At 31.7% G+C, this 17567-nt stretch overlaps 3 protein-coding genes across 9 annotated transcripts in view; 1 reads left to right on the top strand and 2 right to left on the bottom strand.

Moving 5' to 3' along the window:
- Window positions 1-700, top strand: part of LOC132906536 (ammonium transporter Rh type B) — a 44104-nt gene extending 43404 nt beyond the window's left edge. For all 4 annotated transcript variants that reach the window (XM_060958819.1, XM_060958821.1, XM_060958818.1 and 1 more), the window contains one exon: window positions 23-700. In XM_060958819.1, coding sequence (XP_060814802.1) covers window positions 23-168 — 146 coding nt within the window. In that variant the 3' untranslated portion in view covers window positions 169-700. The remainder of the gene's footprint in view (window positions 1-22) is intronic.
- LOC132906529 (signal recognition particle receptor subunit alpha homolog) lies at window positions 251-4094 on the bottom strand. 2 transcript variants are annotated; one of them, XM_060958801.1, is made up of 8 exons: window positions 3819-4093; window positions 3259-3628; window positions 2790-2831; window positions 2384-2525; window positions 2166-2304; window positions 1546-2078; window positions 1044-1458; window positions 251-962 (listed from the first exon to the last, which is right to left on the bottom strand). In XM_060958801.1, the coding sequence occupies exons 1-8, from the start codon at window positions 3933-3935 to the stop codon at window positions 837-839; spliced, it is 1884 nt and encodes a 627-aa protein (XP_060814784.1). In that variant the 5' UTR covers window positions 3936-4093; the 3' UTR covers window positions 251-836. The 2 variants fall into 2 exon arrangements, with proteins under 2 accessions (XP_060814784.1, XP_060814785.1); XM_060958802.1 differs by lacking the exon at window positions 2790-2831 and having other exon boundaries at window positions 3819-4094.
- A 535-nt stretch (window positions 4095-4629) lies between these two features.
- Window positions 4630-17066, bottom strand: LOC132906525 (uncharacterized). Of its 3 annotated transcripts, none has more exons than XM_060958787.1 (17): window positions 16955-17066; window positions 16640-16811; window positions 14460-14676; window positions 14108-14221; window positions 13545-14039; window positions 9006-13419; window positions 8773-8842; window positions 8565-8636; window positions 7353-7542; window positions 7159-7275; window positions 6893-7069; window positions 6641-6808; window positions 6478-6570; window positions 6303-6345; window positions 6099-6211; window positions 5896-6026; window positions 4630-5029 (listed from the first exon to the last, which is right to left on the bottom strand). In XM_060958787.1, exons 3-17 carry the CDS (start codon window positions 14595-14597, stop codon window positions 5011-5013), a joined length of 6354 nt encoding a protein of 2117 aa, XP_060814770.1. In that variant the 5' UTR covers window positions 14598-14676; window positions 16640-16811; window positions 16955-17066; the 3' UTR covers window positions 4630-5010. The 3 variants fall into 3 exon arrangements, with proteins under 3 accessions (XP_060814770.1, XP_060814771.1, XP_060814769.1); XM_060958788.1 differs by having other exon boundaries at window positions 9006-10703; window positions 10764-13419; window positions 16640-17010; XM_060958786.1 differs by having other exon boundaries at window positions 16640-17010.
- Window positions 17067-17567: the final 501 nt, after the last annotated feature.

Below are 17567 nucleotides of genomic sequence, written 5' to 3'. Positions count from 1 at the left end.
GGACAAATAAATTCTTGCGTAGGTTTAATGATGCAAATACCGATCTTCGGTTCGATTTCCGAGAAGCAAAAGTTCGACGATAAAGTCTATTGGGAATTGGAAGAGGAAGCCTCGCAGGAGTCGAAAATCAAGAATGGCGGTGATCCATTACCGATGGCCCATATCTGAGACGAGTCCTTGTTATCAACAACAGCAAAAGTATTACGCTTGCACCTGAACGCAAATAAATGACAAAAATAGAACCCTGAACTTAGGAAAACTTGTAAAATTTATTAAACAATTTGTTAAACATTACATACACGACACATCTTCACCGGTGCAACAATATTCTTGCAAGAGGAACAGTCAATTTATATGCTACGTATTCAACAAGTGGCAGAAAAGTGAAAAATCAATATTACAGACATAGCATACAAAATAAAATAATTGTTGAAAAAAAAACGAAGCATACGAAGAATGTATGACATTCCATCTTCTTGTTTTAATCGCATTATTTATAGTTCTTAGAAAACACTATAAATTTATATCATAAATCTTTTATAACGAATTCGAGCGATTCTAAGAATAGCAGTATTTACCGAATCGTTTAAACGCTAGCGTATTAAAAAATTTATCATGAGAGCAATATAAATCGATGAAAGATAATCAAAAATAATACATATGTATTTAAACACGATAATATATTATTCTCGCTAAACTTTTTGTATATAATTGTAATTATTATTACAATAGAGATAATTAATTCCACGAAATAGTTGACAACAATCCATTGAAATTTTAATGAATTTTTTTTATATAATAATTTTAATATCGTCTTTTATTATTCAAATCAACAATTACTTCATTAATGCATGTACCACGGCTTTTGCATTTAATGACTTCAAGTCAGTATAAGTTTGCCCTGTCCCAACAAAAACGATGGGTTGTCCAGTAATATACGTCATAGAAATTGCCGCGCCTACCTGAAAACCAATAACAATAAACAGTATAACGATATATCGTAATAAATATTTAATTATATCCTGTTGATAGATTCTATTCACCTTATCATCGATTGTATCAAATTTAGTTAACACGATGCCATCAATGATATGAGGATTGGTGGATTGACTATGATCGGCTAGTGCTTGATTAAATTTTACCAATTGATCAACAGCTTCGTTTCCAACAAGAGCTTCGCCAACAAAGAGTACTAAATCTGGTTCGTTTACTTTGATCAACTTAGTCAAGGCTCTCATTAATGGTTCGTTATCTTGCATTCTGCCCGCGGTATCCACCAAAACTACATCGATTTTCATATCCTTAGCAAAACGGATCGCTTCCATTGCAATACCAGCAGCATCTTTTCCATAACCTTTTTCATACAGTTGAACCATAGATTGATTTTCATGCTTCTCTGGCGGATGAAGAGCATTCAAATGGCGCATATGAGTTCTCAATTGTTCAACTGCACCAGCTCTGAAATGAAATTATTTGAAAATACAACACGTCTATATTAAAATAAAAAATTAATGAAATAGGAACTGTGGTAAATAAATAAGGCACCTAAATGTATCACACGCTGCAATTAGCACACGAAAATTATTCTCTATAAGCCAAAAACAAATTTTCGCTAGATTTGTGGATTTTCCCACCCCATTTACGCCGCAGAAGGTCATAACATAAGGTCTGTTATTTTTTTTTGCTTCCATTGCGTCTCGCAGAATATCCACACGTCTCTTTGGAGACAGTATTTGCACCAATGCGTCGGTCAGCGTGGCTTTCACGGTATTAGTCACGCTATCGAACGTACCAAGTACCTTTCCTTCGAGCTTTACGCCGACAGAATCGCACAATTTTTGAGCAATATCAGCTGCTACGTTTTTCGAAATCAAGTGATCTTTTAATTTTTCCAGAACTGGAGCCATATCCTCGTGTTTCAAAGACTTGTTACCGACCAAACTCTTGAACATTGAAAACATACTGTTGCTTTTCTTTTGTACTTGGGGTTTGGGATTCTCCATTTCTTCGTCAGACTCATCCTCTGAATCACTTTCAACTACTATATCACGAATGCCACCTTTCATTTGACCTACTAACTAAAAAGATAATTTTGAAGATTCCATTTTTTAATTATAAATAAATTATTAAACATAATTATTTAATTAAAAATAAATGATTTATACTGTTTTATCAGCTCCCACATAATCGCCACTTTCTTCTGGTTTATCTTTGGTGCGTTCCAAAGCAGCAAGATCTTTGATAGTCCCACCTAATTCCCACACACGGGGTTTCTTGCCAGCTTTCTCAGGTTTTTGGCTTTTTCTATGAAACGTAAATATTGTATATAGCATATTATTTCATACAATGCAAAATTTATTGTTTTTAAATGTAAGAAACTCACTGTTTATCGACTTTTTTCTTTTGGTTATTCATTTTTTGAGCCAATTTCATACGGTTTGCGATTAAAACTTCTTCATTCATTTCTCCGTTATGATTTACTTGATTGTTTGACAAATCCTGTTTAGGGATCTCTTGAATTTTCACTGTGGAATTAAATAAGGGTCAGAACATAAAAGACTAAAAGATACTAGAAAGAAAAAGGAGAATAGACAAACTGTTACAGACATTTAATTATCTTTTTAAAATTTAATAATTCATTATTGGGGATATTTAACTTATATCATAACATGGAAGATATTAATTCTCTCATAGACCCAGTCACTGTTAATATTGTTAATCCATAGCAGTAACATATAATTCATTTATGCAGCAGATTATGTGTGTATGTAAAATCCAAAATCACTTACTTTGATCATCTCTATTAGTATTAACTCCCATCTTCCTTTTACCTAGAAGCGAAGATCCCCATTTCCTGTTAGTGATACCCACATTGGAAAGGACATATTACTACCTAAATGAAAATTGCTTGTGATTCTATATTAAATCCTAGACAAATATCCTCAACAGCTTAAAATACTCAATAGTAAAAAATAAATGAAAAGGCTAATAAAAAGTAATTCTAGATTACTCCAAAAATCCATTGGCAATGTTATGATCATAAATAATAGAACTACTCGTATTATATAAAGAATTATACCTAAACCATTTTAAGCCTTCCAATATAAAAAAGAAATAATAATGTAAAAAGAATATACAGATAGTGTTAAGCTACAGAAACAAAGTAATTAATAATATCTTAAGCTTATTAAAGGCAAAGCATTTGAAATAAATAAAAGAGATATTGAGTAAAATCTCCAAATTACATTCATTACATACCCTGCTTTTTATTATCTTTGTCATCTTTCCGTTCAATCATACTAGCAACAGTCTTTTTTGATTTCTGACTTTCATCAAAAGTACGCATTTGTTTAGGTACCTTAGCCTGAGTCCGTGCCCATTGTTCAGCCATAGCAAGTACATGCTCATAATTATTTTGAAATTCGAAATTGTAAAACCACTTAGAGTTCTCCAATTCATTTTTGAATCTATCTCTAAATTCTAAATGGATGTCGTTTAAAAATTTGTCTACATACGACAATTGTAGTATTTTTTGATATGCAACAACAAATACTAGCTCAAACTCATTATCGAGTTTATACTGTAAGCGTAAGGAATCGTATTCAAAAGTATGATTTCCCGTACGTTCCTGCAAAAAAAACATACAAAATGTCATTATGATAAATATTAGTTGTTTAATTGATCGATTATTTAAATATGGAAGCTACTCCTTTTTCCGAATTTAACCCCTCTTCAACATTAAGATCAAACTTTTAATAGCATTCCATATGGACGTAACGAAATTCAAAAAAATAAATATCATTGACAGCAACACTTACTTGCAATATGACACTTCGTATTAGAGCGTTAACACTAGGAGCAAATATTTGCGAGGTGCTTTGGAAACACCATAGAACAATACCACCTTTACTGAATATAGTAAATAAGTCGAGCATGATTATACGATTTCTTAGTAATAAAAAAATGTTTGATTTGATGTTACAATCTAACCTACTGGTGATCGTGCACTTTGATTTTTGTACACGTCAGACAGATACTGAAAGAAACCTTAGAACAAAAACTATAAGATACGATGAAACGTAAACATTGAGGAGTTTTAAGGCAACTGTACATTGCAACGGAATGCCATGTTAGTGCCACAAAGAGGCGCCACACGCAAGACCGGCATATTTTAAGTGCATATATGAAGTTTTAGATGTACTAAAATTTAGAATACTAAAAATTCTTAATCTTGATTATGTAATATTGTTAAATGTACAATAATATGAAGTATATTATACTACTATTAAATATTAATAAGTATTATTAATATTCATAAACATGATACTATTATAATACATAAAAGATACATAAAATTAATCATTATTACTTTTACATTGTTTCATTCCTTACAAAAATAATTTAAATACGATATTATATATATACATATAAAAAAAAGATTAATTTAACATTTTTGTCCAAAATATCGATTTAAAAAGTATGATTGAAAAGTATCATAATTATATACATATATGCATGTTTGTACATTTTTTTTCTATTAAATATTCAACATCGTATAAATTTGCAAGTAAACATTTTTCTATTTTCGAAAAACAAATCTAATGTAATTATAATAATAATTATAAAGTATTAAACAATTTTCTACAATTTATTATTCTCTTTTTTTACTTTAACGATACAATTATTCTTTGAATCGAATAATGAGTATATCTTCATAATGCTACAATCCTGAACGGGCAGTGTACGTTTATCACGTATATTTAAGCATTTAGTTTATCTTATACATTATTATTATTATGCATGAAGTAAATATAGAAATGTATCGTGAAAACAATTTCATTAATATTATGTACAATAATTACAGCATGCTTTACATAAATTAACAAGATTTACACTAGCCTAGATTTTCTATAAGGCTATATTAGAACCATACATCATCTGAAGAATTTGAAAGTTCGAAGACATCTCGTGTTCACTTCTGTACACTACTGTAGTCGAATAAAAATTACATTATGATAGTGAGAAAAACCTGCAATATAATAATGATCATATAAGGCATTGAATATTTAATATCTGTATAAAGATATATATTAAAGAAAAAACACTTATAGTAACAACGACACTCTAAATACTTAGAATAAAACAACATCCATGATTTTAGGAAATTTTTATATAATTAAAAAAAATTAGATCAGAAAAAATACTGTTCATGTATAAATGTACAAAAAGATATCTTTTACATTTGTAAAAATACACATTATAGTCTATAGGAAAATTAAAATGATGCTCATACATCACCTTATACGCAATTTCTAAAATGAAATTTGAATATTCTTTTCCGAAGAGGAAAAGAAAAAAACAATTTATGGATACATATACAAACATATGTGTAATTACATAGATACAAACGTAATGCTTTGGCATTGTATATGTTTTTCATTGAAATAAATTGTTAGAAATTATTGTCAATACAATAATATAAGATTTGCCGAATTTTAAGAGTATTTCTTTGCAAAGATATCACAACATTAACAGATTCGTAAGAAATTTTATAAAATTGTAACATTTAATTGCAACATTTAATTCAATTATGATAAAAGAACAGTCTTTATACGATATCAATAATACTGCAACATAAACACTCTTTCTGATGTTATGTAATACAACTTTTTACACAAGCTTTAATTAATCGTAAATTCTATAATTCCACTTTTACATACATCTTATCTCTAAATACGAAGTATTCTTCGCTCTTTGTAAAAATGCAAAAAGATTCATTCTTACGGGTCTTAATAAATAATCGTGTAAATTTGTAGACTAGAACTTACACGCGAATAATATCAATTTTTATAATTTTTTCTAGATAACCTAGAGGTAAAGTTAAATCATATATACTTTGTGCGTGTTAAGGCGCTTCCTCCTTTTGTGGGATCCATCATACGATCCCAATTTGTATGACCGACTACAAATCCTACAGCGCGCATTTTTTCTTGTTCTTTACGTTCTTCCAAATCTGCCCAACGTACCTATCAAATCCAACAGTTCATGATAAATTTATCTGTATATTTTATCGATAAATCAAACAAAAATATACTTACACGTTTTTTACCAGAAGTATCTTCCATATTATAATAGTCAGGAACTTGAAGGAAATCTTTCATAGTTTGCACCTTTCCTTCATTTTTCTTTTTTGCAAGCCCATCCAAACGATCTATTTTAAATTGATATAATTAATAACGTTAGACAAGATATAGATTGTTTGTAAGATATATTAATATCTTATAAAGTATATAATAACGTACCTAATTTGTCCTCTGCTTCCATACGTTCCCACTTGCTAACCCCCTATAAATGGATAACAGTATATATACATATACATATAAATATACATATACATATACATATACATATGTATATGTATATATATCATGAACTTAATATTTATAAAAATATATATGTATGAAATTGATAAATTACAATAGTATCTTGAATATCATCTTGACTATCTTGACTATCTTCATTTTGTTGTGGAGATTTCTCCTGGGTTTCTTCAGTGTCTTCCATATGAACCTAAAATCAGGTAAATAATTAACATGAATCTGAAAAGATAAATATACAACCTAATAAAAAAAAAGTATACTTCTTCGATTGCTTGTTCCTGTAACATAGAATTAACATCCAATTTTTGATGATAACTTGGAGTTGGCTCAAAATAATCTATAATTCTATTTATTTCATCTTCTGTACGATTGTGAATATTTCTTTTTAAACAAATTTGTAAATCCATTTCCATCTCACAAACATACACCTATAAATATTTTAAAAAAATATCAACAAAGAATTGTTCTCTGTTCTCATTTATTCAAATTTTGATGTTGCAATGAAAACTTACTTTGAAGCCTTTTGTTTTAGCAAAACTCCACATTTCTTCATAATCGGATATTTTTTCGTTGATACAATCCAATATAATGAAATTAAAGAAACCATCGATAATATTCTTTTTAAAAGCTTTAACAAGAGATGTGATGTAACTTTGCTCCATTGCTTCCTCGTACTCATAGACCATTTCCTGTAATGTTTATTAAATCAAAAAGTGCTGCAATTTATTTGTGCTTAAAACTTTAAATTTAATTAAAAAAGTAATAATTTATTTTATACCTTAACCGTAACTTTCTTTCCGTTATCATCTGTGGATTCTATCTCCTTCTCTACCAAGAAATAATCATCAAGACTTAATATTCGTGGTGCAGAACCTCCTTGTTCAACTTCCTTATCCTATAAAAAGATATGTTCGAAATTGTATCGTTATTTATAAGACAAAGTAAATTATATCTTAATAAATATAACTTTACCTTAATAAGTTTTGCCACAAAAGATTTTCCACTGCCTGGTGGACCCCTTAAAATTATAGCTATTTTTGGTGGTCTGTTCTGACGACCTGGAGGGCATAATAAGTCATCCACCATTGTGCAGTTCGGTGTTTTTGCCAATTCCAAAGTTTTTGGTGTAGATTCCAACACATTATGCTGAGCATCTGTAACACTGTAATAAACAATGTCAACTTATTTAAAAGGTTTTTATATAATCTACTTATAATCTTTAAGTATAGAATAAAGAACATATAATACTCTTTTGTACAACATAACGGAAAAGAAATAACAATAGAGATAAATAATTGTAAGTAGTAAGGACTGATATATTCAAATTTAAATGTGCTATATTTGATGTTTCTTGCACAAGGTATTACGATATTAAAAAGTTTCAAAATTGTATTAAACATAGTAAATAAGTGAAACCTTCTGGAAGCTATTTTAAAAAATAGCCATCACCTGAAAATAGCAAATGTTTTTCCATGTTATCTTATTAAAGTAAATGAATTAAATCACAAGAAACATGTTTGCACATAATACGAACAGACTAAAATGAAACGTGTTTGTATTATGCTGCTATGTGATCCGTGCGTTTAATTCTAAAAAATTTTAAGATATATATTATAAAATAGTAGAAGCATAAATAATTTTCAGAAATAGTTTTCATTTGCATTACGCGTATAAATAAAATTTTCGTAGTTTAATATGTGGTTACATAATATTAATCAATATAGTGGCATTAATAATATAGCCACATAAAAATACATGTATATATGTATATATAACATTGTTAATGAAGAAAACCAATGGTTTTCGAAATATTTTTATGTGCCAATAATATTGACACAATGAATAAAAGTATGTATAATGACATTTTGCAACTGCATTTTAGCAGTTTAAAAACAGAGAAAGAGAGAGACAGATATATATATATATATATATATATATATATATATATATATATATATATATATAGAGAGAGAGAGAGAGAGAGAGAAAGGGTATGAATTTGCATAAATAAGTCTTCATACTTTATGTAAAATGCAATACTTATCAGAAATATTATATCTACAGATGGTCACCAATGTGTATCAAAATGTAAATTTAAGAACACAAAAGTCATGAAAGCGTTTATTTTACAATATTTCAAAGACTAAAACATTTAGAACGCATTTAGTAATCAAAAAAGCATACCTGGTCTCTGATGGCTTTGTATCTATGACGTTCTTGTTTGAATTCTCCTGCCAGTTTATATTTCCTTTCGATCTAAATAAAGTTATATATTTTCAAACGTAATTAATTCACATTAATGTTAAACAATATGAATAATAATTTACGGTACTTTATTTATATACATAAGTACGCAGATAAATTTATAAATAATATATTTGTTGTATTGTACCTGTCTTCATCTTTGTCATTCTCTTTAGTCGTTTCCTTTTGAGACGGTTCACATCTTTCCCGTGTTCTTTCTACATTTGGGAAAAATGATAATAAACATAAAATTGTCTATACAATTTAATAACTAAATACCAATAAATACTTATGTATTTTTTCTGAATATATTTTTAGAGATCCCAATAGTAATATTTGAAATGAAAAACTGTATATTTTTACAACTTAACATCAAATTACCTTTAATGGGACTCTTATCATAGCGGTTATCTTGATCTTTGTCAGACGTATGATCAAATATCCTATCATCACGTTCTTTCGCTTTATAGTCCTCCTTCTCTCTGCGTTCCCTTTCAGGTTTTCTATCGTCTATGAATTCTTCGCTATTTCTTCTTTGTTTGTAGTCTCGAGGGTGTCTAGATTCTGTTTTGTTCGCATAACGTTCGTACCTCCTGATTTTCTCTGTATAATCTTTTAAATTCTGTTCGTTCTCCTCCCAATTTCTAAAATCTTTCTTTGGGTACACTTCATGCTCTGGCACTAGAGGTTTTAAATTGCCATGTCCATAGTCGAAACATTGCACAGGAGTTAAGTGATCTTGATTCGATGATCGGGAAGTGTGGGCGTAATCTATTACTTTAGCAGGTATATGCTCGATAAATTTCTTGTCGCTGCTAGCCCCGCTATGATTATAATTAAATTGTTTCTCTATACAAAATTCTTTCACAGCTGAACACCTAACTTGGCTTTGTCTGTTATCCATAGGTCGTTTCACGTATATATTAGAGTTATCGAATTTTGTATAATCAGAACCTGATGAAGATTCTGTGTATCCAGTCTTGTAATCACTCACCGTTATATCGTTTATATTTCTCTCTGATCTTTTATCAGGAACGTTACATTTATTTCCATTCTTAGGAGATCGTCGTTCGATGTCGTTCGCTATACTCTGATTAAATGATTCATTTTGAGGCAACATGGATTTATCAAGATAGCCTCTTCCAGATCTTTGATCTACATCTCCGAAGCTGTTTTTAGAGTATGGTTGCCTCCAGACTGAGTTCTGTGCATCATTAGAATCGAATTGCCTCTGTTGCATACTTTCATCAATTGATATTTGCTCATTATTAGTGAATACTCCACCATCACCACTTATTTCTGAAGTACCCTGTATCTTGGAACCAGAATTATTATCAATTGGTCCTTTTGATCTAAGTTCTCCAATTCCTCTGACATCAAGTTGTCGGTTATCAAAAGATCTGTCAGGTTGACCTCGAGATAAGAAAGAAGTGTCATTTGAGCTACCTATTGGACCTCGTGGACCAAAATATGCATCATTAGAACTCTGTGAACCAAAGCATCCATCAGTAGAATTATCAAATTGTTTCTCATTAAATCTATTTGGAAATTGGCCGTCGTTTGCACCTTTCGAACCACCTGGACTTCGTTGATAAGGTGGATCATTGCGTCGTGAACCAAAAAGTCTATCGTTGAGTCCTGAAAATCTTGGCTGTCCTTCGTTAAGTCCTCTGGGCATAAACTGATCGCAAGGAGCTCGATTATCAAATGGTCTATTATTAGGCCCGTGGGGCCCGAATTGACCATCGTTTGTCGCTCTAGGACCGAATTGTCCATCATTAGGTCTGCTTAAACTTAACTGAGCATCATATCTGGGGCCAAATTGTCCAATATTCGAAGATCTAGGTCCAAACTGTGCATTATTAGGAGCTCTTAATCCGAATTGATTTTCAACGGGACCTCTCGTCCCAAATAGTCCATCATTAGGACCTCTTGGTCCAAACATTCCATCATTGACACTTCTAGGGCCAAATTGTCCATCATTAGGTCCCCTTGGGCCAAATTGTGCATCGTTTGGAACCCGTTGACCGAACTGCCCATCATTGGGAGCTCTTGAACCAAATTGTCCATCACCAGTACCTCGAGGGCCATATTGTCCATCACCAGTACCTCGAGGACCGTATTGTCCATCACCAGTACCTCGAGGGCCATATTGTCCATCACCAAGACCTCGAGGACCAAATTGCGCATTATTCGAAGCTCTTGGACCAAACTGTCCATCGCTCGGGCCTCTTGGGTCAAACTGCCCATCATTCAAAGCTCTTGGACCAAATTGTACATCATTGGGTCCACGAGGACCTAATGAGTACGGATTTGGATCAGAAGAATTAAATGGTGGATCAAACATAGGAAATCTTACATTGTTAGGACCTCTAGGACTCAAAAAAGGTGTACTTGGTCTAAATGGCATTCCCCTTGGACCAAATGTAGAATCAAACGGTCCTCTTGGTTCAAAAGATTCAGTGTTACTTACAAACGATTTCAAGGAAGACTCTTTTCCATCATATGGTTCATCTGTTCTTTGTACAGAATCAGTAGGTTCATTAGTGTCTGTAAGAACAGGACCTAAATTGGGTAATTCAGGCGGTGGCTCCATATTTAAATCTTCAGGTTTTAGATCATTTTCTCCCATAAAAGGTAACACTTCAGGTTTTTTCTCGGTATTTTCACTATCATTATTAGATAGTTCTTGCTTTGCCTCTGTTTGTTCTTTGAAGGCATTCTGTGGATCCTGTTCTGAGCTATAGTTTGTAGACGGAATTTCTTCTTCCTTAGTACTATCCTTCTGCAATAAGCTATCTTCAGGAAGTTGAGCGTTAACCCAAGGTGGTTTTTCTAATAATGGAATGTCTTTCTGTATTGAATAATTCTCAGAACTGTCTTTTTGTGCATTATCGACGTTTTGTTCAGTCGATTTCGAATTATTTACCGCAATTTGTTCTACTGCAGTAGTAGATTCATTTTTAACCTCGTTCTTCACATTCGTGTCGTTTCCAATATTCACCATTTCCGATCTAGGTTCGGTATGCATAAGATCTTGCATTTGTTGTGAACTAGAATTCGATCCTTTGAATGAATCCCGCGAATCGAACGAATTGTTGCGTACAATTCCTAGAAGAGCACGCGGTCCAAAGTCAGGATTTCCATGAAGCTTAAAATCTCCAGGTATTCTGTAATTACCAGGTGCGCCTGGTCCAAAGTTAGAAGATCCACGAGGTCCCAAATTTTGGTTTCCAGCAGATTTCATGAATGGAGACTCACCTGTAATCTTCTTAAAGCTTTCACTCAGTGAACTAACGCTGCTACTTTTATCAGAATCAAAATAACTTGGTTTGAATACGTCCATCGCAGCTCTCCTTTTTTCCATAAGCTTCTTTAGTTCTGGTGCAAATTTATCTGGTGGTTCAAATTGATTATTCCTACTGAAACCTCTTGAAACATTTAGAAAACTATCACGTCTATTATCTACTACGTCTTTTTGGTCAAAACGATCCATACTATTCCTATTAAACCTATCACCCCCAGGACCATAAGGTTCATTATTTGGACCAAATCGATTATTGTTTGTTCCAAAACGATCATTAACAGGTTCAGTTCCTTGTCCTACCCTGTCACCTCCTGGTCCAAATCTATCATTTCCAACGACGAATCTGTTATCTCCAGGTCCAAATCGATCATTTGTCATCCCAAACCGCTCGTTTCCAGGTCCGAATCTATCGTTCGTTGGACCGAACCGATTGTTTCCTGGCCCAAACCGATCGTTTCCAGAAGCAAATCTCTCGTTGTTAAAGTTCATTTTCTGTTGATTGAACTGATTATTTCCGTGTTCTTGATAGTTCCTATCTTCTCTTCTAAATTGTTCGGTTTCAGATACTCGTTCATCATTTAATTTATAATTTTCATTTCGTTGACCAAACATATCATTGCGAAATTGATTACTTTGTTGATCATTTATACTATCTGGACCAAAACGTTCTGCTGGTATGCCTTCCTTTTGATGCCCAGCATCATTTATACCGAAATTACCCTGATGACCTACTGAGTCAAAGTTGTTCATAGAACCAGGTTGATTTTGACGTTCGTTGTGTATCAAATTATTATCTGGACCTTTACCGGTATTCATTCCGAATGAAGGAGGTCTTCCTTGCATGTTGGGTGGAACTGGCGGTCGTACGTTGTGATTCTGTCGTGAGTCATTGCTAACAAATCCCGGCGGTGGTTGTGAAAAGTTTGGTATAGCTGGAAAATTCGGCGGCGGTTGTGTAAAGTTTGGTGGAGGCATTTGAGTTGGTGGCATATTGAATGGAGGTGGAGGTACTCCAGTCATAGCTTGGAAGTTAGAGAAGTTCGATACGTTCACGCCTGCATTATACTGTGCTGTCCATTGTTGAGAATTCCAAGGTGACGAAGTCATATTAGAAGACATCATGTTCATGACTGGTAGCTGAGTTGTCGACGACTGTGATACTTGAGAGGAAGTTGCTGTTTGAATGTTAGACGCTACTGTTTCTGTTGCTGGTGGCGGTGGTGGCGGTGGAGGTACGTTAATACTCTGCTTTGCAGTTAAGCCAAGAGTTTTTCCAATACCCAATAAATTGTTGATTAATCCTTGATTTTCTGTACTGGATAGAATGTTCAGTATCTTATCATCACCAGACGAGCCTTTATTCTTTTCAACATCTACTTTAACAATAGTTTGCTTTTGTTGCTCGCGTTTCCTACGCATTTGTTCACGTCGTTCGATAAGCTTCTCTCGCCAGGATGTCCATTTAGCTTCATATTGTTTATACTGGGTCTATAATAAAATAATCCCTTTTCGAATAAAACTAGAACTAGCAGTAAATCACTTACTGATGTTTCAGTCATCATATTTGATTTTCTCTGTAGCCGATATGTGATAATAATTGTAATATCACTTACCTTGTCTGGATGATTAGCATTTTGTTGTTTCCACTTATTAAACTGCTCCTCCCACTGTTTAAACTGAGCGTCAAATGTTTTCTCGGCTTCAGTTAGTTCTTCATCTTCGATTTTCAACTTTTTAACACTATTAGATTCACTACCGATACTATTACTGCGTTTACCATTTAAACTATTATTTTCTTTACTACTATTGTTATTTTCAGGAGGTAATGGTGGCTGATTTGGAGGTAAAGGGGGGTTTTGAGGACAGTTTTGTATATTTGTTTGTTGCATTGGTGTATTCGCGTTTTGTTTGACGGGAAATAATGGAAGATTGTTTTGATGTGGAGGAGGCATGCTTGTAAATTGATATGTGTTCATATTATTAGGAGGTAATGGCGGTTTTGTATCCTCCTTTGGAAGAGGTGGTGGAGGTTGTACGATTGGTAACTGTGACACCTGATTAGCTAAGCTCATGTTCTGGGCTGACATGTGTTTCATTGTTTCTTGGTACTGAAACAAAGTTCAAAATTGAATTAATGAATGAATACATTTTTGTATTATTTATGCCTTTTACATACCTTCTCCCCATACTGTGCTTGCCATTGCTGATATTGTTGCTGCCATTGCTGCCACTGAGCCCAGTTTTGTTGTTGAGCTGCAGCCCATTGTTCAGCTGTGTACCCACTAGGTGCCTAATAAAACAGTATAATTGTTATATGCTACATATATTATATAATATAGAAATATTTATATATTATGTTAAATAAATTGATAAATTCATTAGTTAAATGGAAAATAAGTACATATGACAATATTATAACAAAATTGTAATTAACATGTCAAATTTTCAAAGAAAATTTCATATATATTAATTAATGCAAGATTTATTTTTTTCATATATTAGATAGAGATATTTAATAAAATACTTACTGGTTGATTATAATACTGCATGTATGCCTGCATCATAGCTGTAGGATCTGTTCCTGGTACAGCATAACCAACTGGTGGTTGTGGCATTGGAGTAGCAACAGCACCAGCTGACAATTGCCATTGGTTCCAATTTTGCATTTTTTAAATCTCTCTCACTCTAGCAAATGGTTTGCTAGTGCATTCCAAACTGTTTTAAGGGCCGCAGTCCGTTTGGACGCTATTTTATATTCAAAGAAAATTGTTATAGAGTTACCACCACATACGTGTATAAAATATAGTAAAAATCTCTATTCAGTTATTTGTTTTCCTTTTATGGTACAATCACCAATCATACATAAATGAAAAAATGTCTCAGGAATTATTAATTAAACATATTAATAAAAATTATACATACAGCAGTTTAAAAATATCTGTAAGTTTTAGTCAATATTAAGGTTTACAGTTTTACAAAAATATAAAAGTTAAAACTATGTATATAAATATAAAATGTGTTTCAACCATGTGTTACAAATTACCTAGAATTTTCTTAATCACCACAATAATAAAATATGTAGAAACTTATTTCTTAAATTTCAATAGTGATTTTATTGTTTCATAATAGGTAAAATATAGAGGATCAAAGAAATAGAAACACTCGTAAAATGGATATAGAGAGAACTACACATCATCAGAATACTTACAAGTCAATAAAATAATACAAAATATGTTCGGTATAAATCAGAAACACACATTTGTCAATATTTGTACAAATACATTAACATAAAAATATAATAAGTTAAATGTTCAGTATATTAATCTTCTGCACTTATTAAATTGTTATAAGATGATTATTATATCCTACAAAAAGTTACTAAATGCAAAACATTACAAATTTTGTAGATATAAGATACATTGCTAAAATACAAACAACGTAAATTTTATAATTATGCAATTATTTGCTTATATACTGATATATGTATACTATATTTCTTTGATAGATAAAGTACACTCATTCACAAAATATCTTGCAAAAGAATCTAAAATCAGTAACACATTTATAAGTAATACGTATGAAATAATATATGAAAATTAATAAATATCTGATAATACAAATGCGATATAACATTAATACACAGTAATATGTAAAAAGAAGCTATAGATAAAAAGATTTACTGTAATAATTAGACTCTAAAAAATTTAGGTTCATATTGAGACTGAATATATATAAATATTTTTCACATTTAGCCAATATTTATGCTGTCCCCTCTATCAAGTATAAATAAAACCTTTTAAAAGTTGAAGTTATGTAAAATAATTGTATATAAAACCAAAATTACGTTATATTTTTCAATAGATGTATGGTAAAATTATTTAAAGGACAAAGAAGTAGATTTGAAATAGATCGAATTAAAATTATTATATTAAATATCATTCAGAATATATAAAAATATGTTTTGAATATGTATAATTAATATGTTTTTATAAACATTCAAATTCATTAACTTAGAAGAATATAAACAGTATTATAATATACCAAGATATTACATCCAACAAAACATATGATATAAAACAGATATGTGTTTTAAACATCAAAACTGTAGTTGTTGGAAATAACCTAGAGCCAAAACAAACATACTGCAATATTTATTATATTTCACAAAATGAAATACAGAGTGATCGAAAATACATCTTATTACATAATATATAAATAGTGCACAAAAGTATTGTGCTATATAAACTTGTATATAAAAAGAGAGAATATATTAAGTTTGTAAGAAGTCGAATTGGACCAAATAAAATGCATTAATCTATCCGAGATTAAACACAATAATAAAGAAAAAGACAGGGATTAAATGATTTTTCCTTAAATAGGTTAATGATGCTGACGAAAACTTCAAAATGCCTTCATTAAATATAGAAGTTTGTAAACTCCAGGAGAACGTTCTCATAAGCATCCAAATGTGATCGCCATGATTATTGAAGACGTATAAATTTAAATTTAGTTAGAATATATCCTTCAAAATTGTATTTATGATAATACAGTAATTTCTGATAAGATAACATAATAACTATAGAAGAAGTTTGTATATATTAAACACATTAATCCGAAAAACTCACTCGGCAATATCCAACATTTTTCCGAAAGTATAGAACGAAAATAAGAATGTCAACGTAAGTAGTTGAAATAAGATAGTACTCACGGCTGGATGTCCAGGAAGCGGCTGCACTTTTGAAATGCAATTCACGGAAAGCTTTTTTTATTGTACAGCAACTAAATCGAAACTTGGCACGAAAACGTCGAAACTGATCGGAACTTATGGCGACTGGAGACTACGGTCGTATAAACACGTCTGGAGTATAGACACTTCGATACTGAAAGCATTGATAGAACCATTCATCTTTTGAGTCGAAAAAAATCAAGATGTAAAGCAAGAAAAGGTCCCATTTTACGCAAGCGTAACGCGTATATACATATGCATAGATATTATGAATATTTCACACAATGACAGACTCACTCTATCTATTTCTGTTTGTTTCACAGAACGAGGCTTTTCCTTACCCTCCATCTTGATATTTTTTGAATCAAAAGATGAACGGTTTTCCCTAGTGAGTGTCCAGACCTGTTTCATATGAGCGTTACTGGTAACGTTTGTAATTTTAGGGTAAAAGCGTGAGTGGATTGGTGCACATGGTGCGCTAAACCGTTCTGTTCGCCAGAGTCCGTGAAAATTGAAAGAACTTTTGTAGTTCAAATCTAAGATTTTTTCCAAGATTGTATGTATTTAGAAACTAGCACGTGCGAAAAAAATATCTCATGAGAGATGGTGAAACGTTTAGAAAACTTTACATGGATTATTAAAGAAGAAGATCTCGAGAAAATCCAAACTTCTTTACAGATTATAGATGACTTGTTCCACAATTGTCAATGCGGCTCTCAACTGGACGTTACTTGATGAAGTGCTTCTTATTTCTCGAGCTCTGGCTTTTTCTTATTTAGCCATTCTTGGTAAATATGTGAACAATGCAGACTTTTCTATCCGTATATACAATCAGTCAGTTTTAAATTTAAATTTAAATTTATGTGACTATATTGAAGGCAAGTTTTCGCGATAGCGTAATATGATCGTA

Source organism: Bombus pascuorum, chromosome 4 (genome assembly GCF_905332965.1).
Source record: "Bombus pascuorum chromosome 4, iyBomPasc1.1, whole genome shotgun sequence".
NCBI classification, from domain to species: Eukaryota; Metazoa; Arthropoda; class Insecta; order Hymenoptera; family Apidae; genus Bombus; species Bombus pascuorum.
The sequence above is the reverse complement of the archived record's forward strand: the minus strand, read 5'-3'. Positions and strand labels throughout refer to the sequence as shown.